At 35.4% G+C, this 12,750-nt stretch overlaps 2 protein-coding genes across 21 annotated transcripts; one reads left to right on the top strand and one right to left on the bottom strand.

The window, feature by feature from the left end:
- Nucleotides 1–2,671: 2,671 nt before the first annotated feature.
- On the top strand, nucleotides 2,672–5,173 carry LOC25493331 (SEC1 family transport protein SLY1). Its single transcript, XM_013601811.3, has 2 exons — nucleotides 2,672–2,832; nucleotides 2,927–5,173. The coding sequence occupies exons 1-2, from the start codon at nucleotides 2,802–2,804 to the stop codon at nucleotides 4,768–4,770; spliced, it is 1,875 nt and encodes a 624-aa protein (XP_013457265.1). The 5' UTR covers nucleotides 2,672–2,801; the 3' UTR covers nucleotides 4,771–5,173.
- A 2,741-nt stretch (nucleotides 5,174–7,914) lies between these two features.
- LOC25493330 (pentatricopeptide repeat-containing protein At1g62260, mitochondrial) lies at nucleotides 7,915–11,592 on the bottom strand. Of its 20 annotated transcripts, XM_039833252.1 has the most exons (5): nucleotides 9,321–11,592; nucleotides 9,184–9,239; nucleotides 9,006–9,068; nucleotides 8,565–8,915; nucleotides 7,915–8,474 (listed from the first exon to the last, which is right to left on the bottom strand). In XM_039833252.1, the coding sequence occupies exon 1, from the start codon at nucleotides 11,478–11,480 to the stop codon at nucleotides 9,516–9,518; it is 1,965 nt and encodes a 654-aa protein (XP_039689186.1). In that variant the 5' UTR covers nucleotides 11,481–11,592; the 3' UTR covers nucleotides 7,915–8,474; nucleotides 8,565–8,915; nucleotides 9,006–9,068; nucleotides 9,184–9,239; nucleotides 9,321–9,515. The 20 variants fall into 20 exon arrangements, with proteins under 20 accessions (XP_039689186.1, XP_024636328.1, XP_024636332.1 ...); XM_024780560.2 differs by having other exon boundaries at nucleotides 9,184–11,592; XM_024780564.2 differs by having other exon boundaries at nucleotides 8,565–9,068.
- Nucleotides 11,593–12,750: the final 1,158 nt, after the last annotated feature.

The following is a 12,750-nucleotide window of genomic DNA, read 5'->3' as shown; positions in this document are numbered from 1 at the left end:
AAACAATTTTCATTGGTAGTTGATTATAGAGAAAATAAAAAAGAGAGCAAATTCAATGCACTTTGCATTTAATTTTCCTTTGGAAAAGATAATATTTTGAAAAAACATAATTAAATATGATAAAATTTAGTCTTTTTTACTTATAATTTGGGACAAAGAAAATGAGTTTTTTTGCTTATAATTTAAGACGGAGGAAGTATATAAATAAGTGATGTGTACATGTGATCACCATTTGCTAAAGTTATCTCTTAATAAGATCATCATTGTAGATGCTTTTAACGAATTTAATTCATTAAATGTGTTAGCTTAACCAAACGAGCTACCCATCCCCCGTCACACAATTATCCCCCGTCACACAATTATTGTTTAGAATCCTTTATTTAAAAATAAATAAAAATATGATAAAAAAAATCGTGGTTACAAAGTTTAGGTACAACATTGATGAATCCTCGTCATATCGTGTATTTCAGTGTCTCATCGAGTCTTTTTGATATTTTCTTCTAGGATTTAGAATATTTTAGAGTGAGTTACAGATAGTTTGGGAAGAAATTGTCTTATATTGAAAATAGTCATTGTGAGTCGTTGTATTTCCCTAACCAGAGAACTTTATAGGATGTCAGCGTCTTTTCAGTGTTAATCGTCAAGTTAATTAGTTTGATCAGATGGTGCTTTATAGGTGTTACAGAGGTATGTAGATTTGCACACATTTAAGGTCCGTTTGATGGTCAGGATAGGGAGACGGGATATGATACATTAACCATATCCTACTGAAATCTCATGTTTGATGCCAGGGGCGGATCTAGTGTTAGGCGTGGTGTGGCAGCTGTCACACCAGATTACAGCCCAATTTTTTTTTTTTATTATTGATATAGTAGACCGAAAAGATAATATATATATATATATATATATATATATATATATATATATCACATAATTGGACAATGTTTCACAAATCAATGCATGGTTTAGTGGTAGATAGTCCTTTATCTATAGTCATGTCCACGGTTTAACTCCCAATGCCACCGGATGGGATTTGAACCTGAGACATAGAGATGTAACAAATATATATATATATATATATATATATATATATATATATATATATATATATTGTATAATAAATCAAATCATAAAAAAAATTCTTTTATAATTTTGCCACACCAAACCATCATGTCTAGATCCGCCCATGTTTGATGCACCAAAGGGATACGATAAAATAAATCATTTTCCTATCATATCCTGACTTTCGTTTGTAATTTATATCATGAGTATAAGCTGGGTTAGAAATTATCCTGATGGGATTAGAAGATCATTCCTTATTTATTATTTTGATATTCTGCCATTTTAAAATATTGTCATTTTTAAAATAATGATAGCATGTATTTTCTATTATAATTAATAACATGTCATTTTACAATATTTAATTAATTATGGAAGCAATATTTTCATTTAATTATAATGATATCCTGTTTGTTATCATGTGTGCATCAAACACATGATATGATTAATGTTTATCATGTCATTATCATATCCTATCTTTGTCCAGTTTTATATCATATTATGTCTCTATCCTATCCTGATCATCAAACGGACCCTTGAAAAATTATTTGGGGAAATTTTGTCTCAAACCCAAATCCCAAGCCAAATCAGAGGTGAAGTTATATGGAAGATGAAAAATTGAAGATCCAAGAATCCAACTTTCGTCAGCACATGCGCCATGCATGGAGCTAGGTGTGGTGCACGTACTACATACGACAACCCTAAACCTCTTGTCAAAGAGTGCAGTGTGCGTAGAAGTAAGGATGGTGTGCATCACTAGCAATCACAAAAGGCCAACACATTAATGAAGATCATTTGTGGTGTGCATGCTCTGAATTTTGACAACTCTGGAGCAAGAAGTGCGATCGAGCAATCAGAAGGTGGTTTTTCAACCCTTGGCAACAACATTGAAGACCTATTTCACTTTTCGAAATACCTTATTAACTTTTAAGAGACCGAATTTGTACTTTTTTTGGTTACTCATCTTCTCCGATCGAAACAATCATTGTCGATGCTAATACTCGCCGAAAATAGAAGCAAGAAACAAAAGATTGTGTATTTAGAATTTTTCAATTTCTCAACTCATTAACTGATTTTGCGTTAAACGGCTCATTTATTTTCTTTGTGCGTTAAACACAATCATTCATTTTCTTATTGTGAAACTGTTCATTTTTTTTTACTTATTTTGTTTTCTTTTTTTAAATGAGGGATTAATTTATCCCTTAAAAATTCTTTTAATTCTACGTTGACATTTAACTGAGACGATTATTGCCACATAGTCAAATCAACAATATACGTCATAGGGTCATAGGTTCAACGAAAGAAATTGATTTAAAGACTAAATTATTTCGGTTTAATTTTGTAAGGGAGTAAAGAAGATCTTTTTATTTATAGATGACTAATTTGACTCCAACGTGTTTTGTGAAGAATGAAAATGAATCTTCACTTTAGTTTTTTTCTTCAAATTATGTGTGTTGATTCATAAATTTACACACTAATCTATATTTACCTGTTCAAATATTGCAAATTAATCTCTATATAAGTTTTTAAAAAATTTACATTTTTCCAAAAAAAAAAAAAAAAAAACCTTTTGTAAATTATTAGTGAAAATAAAGGATTAATTAAAATTCCATCTTTAACCGAAGTAAAATTATTGTCACACACATATGTAAGAAGTGTAAGAAAGGAGTATAGATCTGAAAACCCAAATCCCAACTCACTCTGCATCATCAGAAGAACGAAACTGCAAGCAAAGCAAAACCATGTCTCTCAATCTTCGTCAGAAACAAACAGGTAAGTAGTAATTCTCAATTCCCTTAATTCCATTTTCAATCTCTTCATCATTTTCACAATTCCATTAACAATCAATCCATTTTCAATTTTTCAGAATGCATTGCACGAATGTTAAACCTAAACCAACCAATAACAGGAACAACAACAACAACAACAACAACGAATGAAGAAGCATACAAGATCCTTATCTACGACAAATTCTGTCAAAACATTCTCTCACCATTAATTCATGTCAAAGATCTTCGTAAACATGGTGTTACTCTCTATTTCCTCATTGACAAAGATCGCAAACCCGTTCACGATGTTCCCGCCGTTTATTTCGTTCAACCAATTCAATCCAACGTTCAACGAATCATCGCAGATGCTTCACGATCGCTTTATCAATCATTCCATCTCAATTTCTCAACATCGATTCCTCGTCCGATGCTTGAAGATCTTGCTTCGGGGACTATAGCTTCGGATTCGATTCAGCGAATTTCAAAGGTTCATGATCAGTATCTTGAGTTTGTTACACTTGAAGATAATTTGTTTTCGTTGGCTCAGAAATCTTGTTTTTTGAATCTTAATGATCCGTCTGCTGGTGATCGTGAAATTGAGGAGATTGTTGAGAGGATTGTTAATGGGTTGTTTTGTGTTTTGGCGACGCTTGGTGTTGTGCCGGTTATTAGGTGTCCTCGTGGTGGACCAGCTGAGATGGTGGCCACCTCGTTGGATCAAAGGATTAGGGATCATTTGTTGTCCAAGAATAATTTGTTTACTGAAGGTGGGAATTTTGTGAGTTCGTTTCAGAGGCCGGTTTTGTGTGTTTTTGATAGGAATTTTGAGCTGCCGGTTGCGATTCAGCATGATTTTAGGTATAGGCCGTTGGTTCATGATGTGCTTGGGTTGAAGTTGAATAGGTTGAGTGTTCAAGGGGAGAAAGGTGGGATGAGATCTTATGAGTTGGATAGTGCTGATTCGTTTTGGGTTGCAAATGGGGGGCTTGAGTTTCCGGAGGTTGCTGTGGAGATTGAGACTCAGCTGAATAAGTATAAGAATGATGTTGATGAGGTGAATAAGAGGACTGGAGGGAATCACGGTGCGGAGTTTGATGGGACGGATTTGATTGGTAACACGAAGCATTTGATGAATGCGGTTAACTCGTTGCCTGAGCTGACTGAGAGGAAGCAGGTGATTGATAAACATACTAACATTGCTACTGTCTTGTTGGGAGAGATCAAGGAGAGGTCCCTTGATTCTTATGCTAAGAAGGAGAATGACATGATGGTTAGAGGGAGTATTGAAAGGACTGAACTTCTCGGTGTGCTGAGAGGGAAGGGAACCAAGATGGATAAGCTTCGGTTTGCCATCATGTATCTGATTTCATCGGAAACCATTAATCCGACTGAAGTGGAGTCTGTGGAAACGGCGCTGAGAGAGTGTGAGGTTGATACTGCTGCTTTTCAGTATGTGAAAAAGATTAAGTCTCTGAATGTTTCGTTGGCAAATGCAAATTCTGCTAGCCGAAGTAATATTGTTGACTGGGCCGAGAAGCTTTATGGACAGTCAATAAGTGCGGTGACTGCTGGTGTCAAAAATCTGTTATCTAGTGACAGGCAGCTAGCATTGGCAAGGACTGTTGAAGCCTTGATTGAAGGGAGACCAAATCCTGAGACAGATATGTACATGGCTTTTGATCCCCGTGCTCCTAAGTCTGGTTCAGGAGCAAGTGGCAACCATTTGAAAGGTCCATTTAAGGAAGCAATTGTTTTCATGATTGGTGGTGGTAATTATGTTGAATATTGTAGTTTGCAAGAGCTTGCACAAAATCAGCAGCCTCCCAAGCATATTATATATGGAACAACTGAACTTTTGACCGGAATGGACTTCGTAGAGCAGCTTACGTTGTTGGGGAAGAAGATGGGTTTGGGGAATGTTGGTTCTGCCCCACCTCAGTAGTTCAGATGTGAATTTATCCACAATTCAGCTTGCCAAATTATTCTTTAGTATACAGAAGAAAACTCTCAGACATTGTGAGGTGAAACAGGAAAATTAAATCTGCTTTTGATGTTCATTGTCTAAAAATGATGAAGGATTTTGTGCTTTACCAGTGCCTTCTTGATTATAAACCAAGAGGATCACTTCTTTGTAGTTTTTTGTAGCATAGTCAATTATGTTTTATCTTCATTGCAGTGAAAAGTTTTTTTTATTGACAAGCACGACGTGTCTTTGATGATTTGTTTTCACACTACAAGTGAGATGTAATCGTTGAAAATCATTATGTATTAATTAGCGCATTCGTCTAATTGGACACATTTTGCTGTTCTTCCCAATGATTCTTGAAGCATCATGTTTATATTGATCTGTTTAGGGTTTGAGCATCCTGTTTAGATTGATCTGTTTAGGGTTTGAGCATCCTGTTTAGATTGATCTGTTTGGCAGATTTGTGAGTATTACAACCTAAATATTATTTGTATCCAATCAAGTCTATGGCCATTTACATCTTTTGTCCGGCTGATGTTTTAGTTTAATTATTATTTCCTTTTTCCTGTTGAACCCAGCATCAAGTCAAAATGAATGTATCTCATTTGCATTCTGAGGTGTTGTCCTTTAAGTCTAATGACAATTGTTCAACTCTGGAATGTAATTCTTTATTTATCATTTCAAACTTTTGTTATGGCATTCAGGATATTTTCATGCTAAGCTACTAAAATTGCATCAGTAATTCTGCATTCAGCTAACCTGTATTTGGTGCGCTAGCTGCCAAATAGATGTGCAATCATGATGGTGTTAAGGTTTCTGTTCAGGAAAGAAGATCTTGTAAAGTGAATTTGGTTTTAAAGGAAGAAAGTAAAGGTGCATCCAACCATATATTTCAATGTTTTATGATCCCTCCACATTGCATTTCAAAATTAAATCACAGTTGAATACACCCTTATGATAAAAAAGCCTCCCTGTTTAGGATACACTTTATTTAGCTTTCGTGCATACTTGTAGAGTCTATGTCAAACTGATTTGGTTGCAAAACATTGTTCTGAAAATGTAGTTGGTTTGAAATAATCAAATTTCCACTTTTCCACAGATAATTATGATCTGTTCTGTCTCTAGTTCAAAGACTCCCACCCTTTGAGAAAACCTCAGAGCAGACCTGTTGATTTGTTTTTAGTGACAAGTTTTCCTATTTCATGACATGAAGTTTTACATGCTTAAATTACACATTCAGATTGACAGCTAGCTCTGTTTGTCAGTTGTTTTGTTTGAAGCAAATATAGGAGTTAAGATGATCATGATGCTCTGGAGATGAATCAGATGATTTTAATAACAGATCCAAAAATTATCAGCTACTAAGCTTAAATGGCTATAAATTTCACAGATGAGGTTTTGCAAATGTGCAACAGGCTTCAGTGTCTTGTGCACATTTTTGGTTTTGGTCCTCCTTATATTACTTCTCCATGATAGTCCCTCATTGTTTAGAAGCGCTCAATTTAGTCCTTGTTGTAAATTGTTAAATGTGGTTTGTCAAATGATGTTGTGGTAAACATAATGTTGCATCATATGATGTACTGACAACTATGTATCCGTTGATTTTGAATGAAATGAACTAGTGTTGCCTTTGCTATATATAAAAATAATAATAATAATAATAATAACGTTGCATCTTAACTTGCCACATGTATTACACCGTGGCATTGAACATTGCCAATTTCGTGGCTTTCCTTCCTCCTCCTTCTCTCCCACGCCCTCTCCCACACATTTTGTCTCACAAAGGGTCTGCCAGTTAGGGACTTGAAGTTGCTGAATTTGTAATTTTCTAGTTTTGATAAAACTTTGGTATATAAAACTCATGTACCCACACTTTACATTGTCAAGCTATATTTTTCTCTGCATTAAAAAAAAAGGATATATAAAGCTTATGCCACAGCTCATCCATTTTCTTTTGAGCATATTGTCAATAAGTCAAAAATTATTTGAACATTTAACTTCAAACACTAACTAACGACAACTTTCACACTTCTCAAACAGATGCAGCAGGAACCAAGGTGAGAAATTATGCGCAGAACATTAAAGAACGAGAGTTTTAGAGAGAATAAGATAATTGTTAAAATATTGATTGATTACCAAATGAGACAAAAAGCGTTGTTAAATTCATCAAGGTTAAAAGGATAAAATTACATAAGGTAAAACTAGTATTTAAAATAAACAACTAATAAGCTAATACTTTATTCCCGTGACATTCTTCTACCCATGCATATAAAGCTCCATTATAACACGGGTACAAAAAACACTAGGGCCAAACTTCTATACGATTCTTGTTATATTTTCACCTAATCAACTTTGTCGGTGGTTGAGCGGAGAGTAGAGACCAGAGATGAATGTCAAGACTTATGGGCAAGAAGTGGTTTTATTAAATATAAAAGGATGATCGAATTGAATCTGGTACAAAATAAATCCAGATTAAAGATTTAGTTGGGTAATTGGACATTCCCTTAAAAAGGACTGAACAAAACACTTCAAGCACATTTCTCATGGAGCTTCTGATTGGGTAAATAGAGCTAGAGATCAGAACATCTTACTAAAGGAAACATGACTTTAGTTTGAGGAGTTAGGAGCTGTAGGAATGTGGTTTGTAAATTGATTATGGTTTCAACTTTCAAGTGTCGATCATTTGTGTAACCATAATCAATTTACAAACCAAAATTGAACAAACCACATTTAAGGACACTTACACATATCTCGAGTTTACAAACCACTCATATCTCGAGTTTACAAACCACTCATATCTCGAGTATTTCTTCTTACTATTTCTTGCAAGGGTCCTTAAATTTGAATTAAAATTGAACAAGCCAAAATAAGATTCTACCTGTTATATAGCATGCCTTTTCAATTTGTTTTGTGGTTACAGTTAATGGAAGCAAATTTGGTTAAAAACTCACTAATCTGCATATTTGGTGCAGTCACGCAGATTTGGCACAAATTCCTTCTTATTCAATCTGGAAAAATCTGTTTGGTCTAAAGTTTGAAACAGATTTTGTTTTCACTCATAAAATTGAAGCTAACTCTACATTTGAGTAGGTAAAATCCACATCTTCCAAAAAAATAAAATTAATAAGTTTGAAAAGATTCACATTAGAAGCAGAAGCTGCTGTAGCCTGCCAAATTCATTCACCGTAGCTAGCTCATTATATGAGTGGCACTTTGACATGTCACAAATACATCATACTGTTGCAATATGCCCTTACAGAAATGACCAAAATCAATAAATAATCATGTGTTCCTTACAACTTTACAAGCATCTAAAATTTTTCACTCCATTCCATCTTCTCTTCTGTTATGTCATTGCTGCAATCCACACCCACTTGCTTGACTGTTTGTAAACCAAGCAGAATCTCCCAATTGTAGTTCTCCATTTTCAACGATGCAGTGGCAGTTGCACCACACCACAGGCCCATAACCGGTATTACCCATATTTACCCCACAATAGACTTTCCTTTTCTTTACAAGAGCAACCATGGTAATGATGCAACCAAGAACAGGAAATACGTAGCATCGAGTCATTCACTGGTGTGCATGGAAACAATGAACTGGAAATCCCAACTTTGTATCTCTTCTACAAATCCAGGAGGATGTGCAAATAACTGAGAAGATTGTGCATTTTCCCTTTTCTGCTGCACATTTTGAATAAATTAGACACTAATACTCTACACATTAGATTCTGCTATTCAGATATTAATATGCACCAAACTATGGTTTACCCTGTTCAAAGTGCTATCTGCAAGTTCATCAGAAGCCTGTGCAGCACATTGTTCTTTTCCTTTTATCTGAAATACGTTTTTGTAAATGATTTAGATATCAAGTTGTCCAGATATATTAATGAACAAGAGCAAAGGTATACAAGATTGTCTACTTTTCAATGCAACAGAGTGTTCCTTGTATTTTTTACCATTGCATATGGTAGAGTGAATCGGACACAATAAGTGACAAACTCGGAAATTTAGTTCCTTTTGCCTTTTCAAAATCTATGAGATTGTAAATACTTCATCAGATTGACCACCTTCGGTATCGGCATTTTCATTCCCTACTGCTACATCAAGATGGTGGCACAACTGGTGGATTCATTTGTATATCAGTTATCTCATACGTTACATTAACAAACTTAAATTGGCCACTAAAACAAAAACCCACTCAATGTTTACCTCTATTTTCTTCTTTCTCACAAGTAATGGAATTGAATAGGTTTTCTTATATCAAGTTTAGGACTGCATTAGTAATTTATGAAAGATTCCACGTATAAGGTCATATATATTTACCAAAAGATACATATCTCATCAACAAATATTTAATCGAGAAGCAGTTGAATTTGTAATAACATACCAATCTTGCAGCCATCAAAGGCTGGAGTCCCTTGCTGCTGACACCGGCAAATAGATCTATTAGAAGAAACAAAAAAGTTATAACATTTAGGACTGTAGCCAGCAGCTACAGATTTACAATGTTTTACTTGTCCTTACCTCCAAATATCATCCCAAAGACGTACCATTTCTTCGATATCAAATTAACTTTTATGTCATTATCTACTTAATCAGTCAAGACCAATTTTCCTATCTGACCATATGAAGTTGACTAAGTTGATTAGACGCATCTCTAACAGTGGCATGATATGATCTACATTGCTGATTGAAGTTTTTTCAAAATGGAAAAATTTATCATTGACGATTGGTAGAATCTATCCAACTATACCCTGCTTGCTTCTTGACATTATTTTCTTCCATCAACGCTCTTACTCTCTCGGCATCATCCCACTGTCCTAAATCAGCATAAAGATTAAATAACAACGCATAAGGAGCTGAACTTTCTGGCTCAAGACGGATCAAAGCTTTGGCTGCTACTTGGGCCAAATCTACATTACTATGCACTCTACAAGCCCCTAGTAGAGCACCCCACACAGCCTTATCTGGTTTAACTGGCATGTTAACAATCAAATCCATAGCCTCTTGAAGCTGTCCCTGCCGTCCCAAGATGTCCACAAGAGAGGCAAAGTGTTCAACCCGTGGTTCAATACCATAGTCATTAATCATGGAATTGAATTGCCTCTTTCCTTCTTCAACTAATCCTGCATGGGCACAAGCATTCAAAACTGAAATAAAGGTTATATAGGTAGGTTGAATTTTAAGCCCCTTCATTCGTTCGAAAAGCTCTAGAGCCTGTGCAGCAAAGCCATGAAATGCATAACCTCCAATCATTGCATTCCAAGTTATCACATCTTTATAGAGTTTCATCTCGTTAAACACATGGCGTGCATCACCAATTTCCCCACATCTCGAGTACATGGTAATGAGGGAATTATTTATTGGCAAATCAGGAACAACAGTCTTTGTGACAAACTGATGTATCTGCTTACCAAGGTAAAGATCAACCAACCCAGTACTTACACTAAGAATTGAAGACAGAGTGTGCCTATCTGGTCTCTCTCCCTTAAGCTGCATCTGAGAAAATAGCTCAATAGCACCTTTATAGTCTTCATTTTTCTCGTAGCCAGCTATTACCGAGTTCCACGAGATCAGGTTTTTGTGGGGCATATTCTCAAAGAACTCTTTCACACGTTTCAAATCACCAATCTGAGAAAACCCGGATATTATTGAATTCCATGAAAGCACATCAGGAATTGGCATTTCCAAGAAAAGCTTTGAAGCCTCTTCCATGTCCCCTATTTGAACATAGCCACCAATCACGGTATTCCAAGAACAAGCATCTCGCTCCACCATCCTATCAAAGAGTTCCCTAGCAGAGACAACATCTCCTGCTTTCACATAACACATCATCATCGAATTCCACGATACCACATTTCTCTTTAATCTCCTTTTACCCTCATTTCCCTCACCTTGATCACTCATAACCCCATCAAAAACATGCCGCGCCTCTTCAACCATTCCTCTCTGACCATACCCTGCAATCAAAGTATTATAAGCATACACCAAATCATCTTTCTCATCACCCTCATTCCCATACTCAACCAAAATCTCAGCAGCCATATCCAACTTCCCATTCCTAACAAGCCCCGATACAAGCCCACTAAGAGAAGCCGAATCACGCTCTCCCATCTTCCTAAAAAACCCAACAGCCGAATCCACATCACCATTCAACAAAAACCCATTTACCACAGCATTACACGAAACAACATTCCGTTCCGGCATAGATTCAAAAATCTCAATCGCTTGATCCATCCTCCCATTCTTCGCATAACCACTAATAACCGTATTCCACGACACACAATCCCTTTGCGGCATTATATCAAACAGTTTCCTCCCTTCCTCAACAAACCTACTTCCACGGCAAGAAAAGTACCCCGATATAATGAGGTTCCAAGACACGATATCTCTAAGAGGCATTTCATCGAACAGTTGGCGTGCTTTTGCTATTTCACGCCGTTGAACGTATCCAGTGATCATGGAATTCCATGTTACTGTGTTACGGTGGTTGGTGGAATCAAATAGTGTTCTTGCTGCGGTTAATCTACCGGTTCGAATCAAATGGGAGATTTTTTTGTTCAATTGGTATAGTGATTGTGGTATCGTGTCGTTGGTTTTAGTCTGAGAAGTGAAGGAACGTATGTGAGGAGCAAGTTGCAGTATTTTTGTGATGTTCCTCAGAGTGAAGTATATAGTTGACATTGTCGAAACAAAAGAAAGCTCAAGAAACACTAAACAGTACAGTTTCACAATATAAATATTCCTTCAAAAAATAACTAATATAAAATTTATTTTTTCTAAATTTTTAATATTCATGCTAGTGAATAGTATAATGCTTAATGTGTTTTTTAAAGAAATGATATTGTCTAAAATACAAAAGTGAGAAGATGGAGAGTTGCAATTATGAAAATAGTATGAGGTTGAAAATACTTTGTGTTTTAAGCTAAGAAATGATAATGTGTTTTAATCTTTTCAGGTTTTTAATGGAATGTTAGCAAGAGAAAGATGCAATTATGAAAATAATTCATTTGACATTTTCATTGTTTTTAAAATTAATTACTTTTAAGAGTCTAATAAGTATGAACTCCTTATACACAAATTCAATTCAGTCCTTCTGAATTTTCTTTATATTATTATTAACCACTTCCATCTTTGAATTTAGCTTGAAGTTATGAGCTTCGTTGTCTTATGAATAACATATAGAATCAGCGAGATGCTTAGTTCTTTTGAATGCTCTTTGTAAATTATTGAATAATTGCTCACATTCTATAATTACAACTTTCTTACCTATACTATATCATGAAGACTATCAGTATACATTTCGTGTTCGCATATCATGGCATTTGTCAATGTGAACCACACTTCATTTTAGTTAAGCTTAGTCTGCAGTCACTCCTGTCAAATTCTAAATCATTAGATGATATTCAACAATAAAAATTTCACAGCATAGGATGTATATAAAATACCACCACAAATCATTTTTCTTTCATACAAATGAAGAATCATAAGACTTTTCTATATAGAATCAATGGTTTTCCAACTTTACACACTCCATCATTGTCCACATGGTTTCACCCACTAGACAAGTGGTGGATAATAGTATGATTCATTCAAACTAATAAGCTCGTTACAAGTCGCGGATAATAGTACAATACATTCAAACTAACAAGTTCGATTTTGGATAGCACAGAATCCATTCAAATTATTGAGCATACATATCACAAGATAAAACACCTCACCTCTCACCATATCAGCACCCCACAGTTAAGACATAACACCACTGAATCATAATCTCCACCTTTCTCCGTCACCATTACAACAAACATCAAAAGCCATAAACACCATAACATCAAGAACTGCAAAAAAGAACAGAAGGCAGGAAGAAGAACAGAATAATAAATTGCGCGAGGGAGGAGCAACATAGAGAACCGTACACGCCGTCATCAATAAACCTGCCAAAATAGAGATGGAA

This window comes from Medicago truncatula, chromosome 4, assembly GCF_003473485.1.
Source record: "Medicago truncatula cultivar Jemalong A17 chromosome 4, MtrunA17r5.0-ANR, whole genome shotgun sequence".
Lineage (NCBI taxonomy): Eukaryota > Viridiplantae > Streptophyta > Magnoliopsida > Fabales > Fabaceae > Medicago > Medicago truncatula.
The sequence above is the reverse complement of the archived record's forward strand: the minus strand, read 5'-3'. Positions and strand labels throughout refer to the sequence as shown.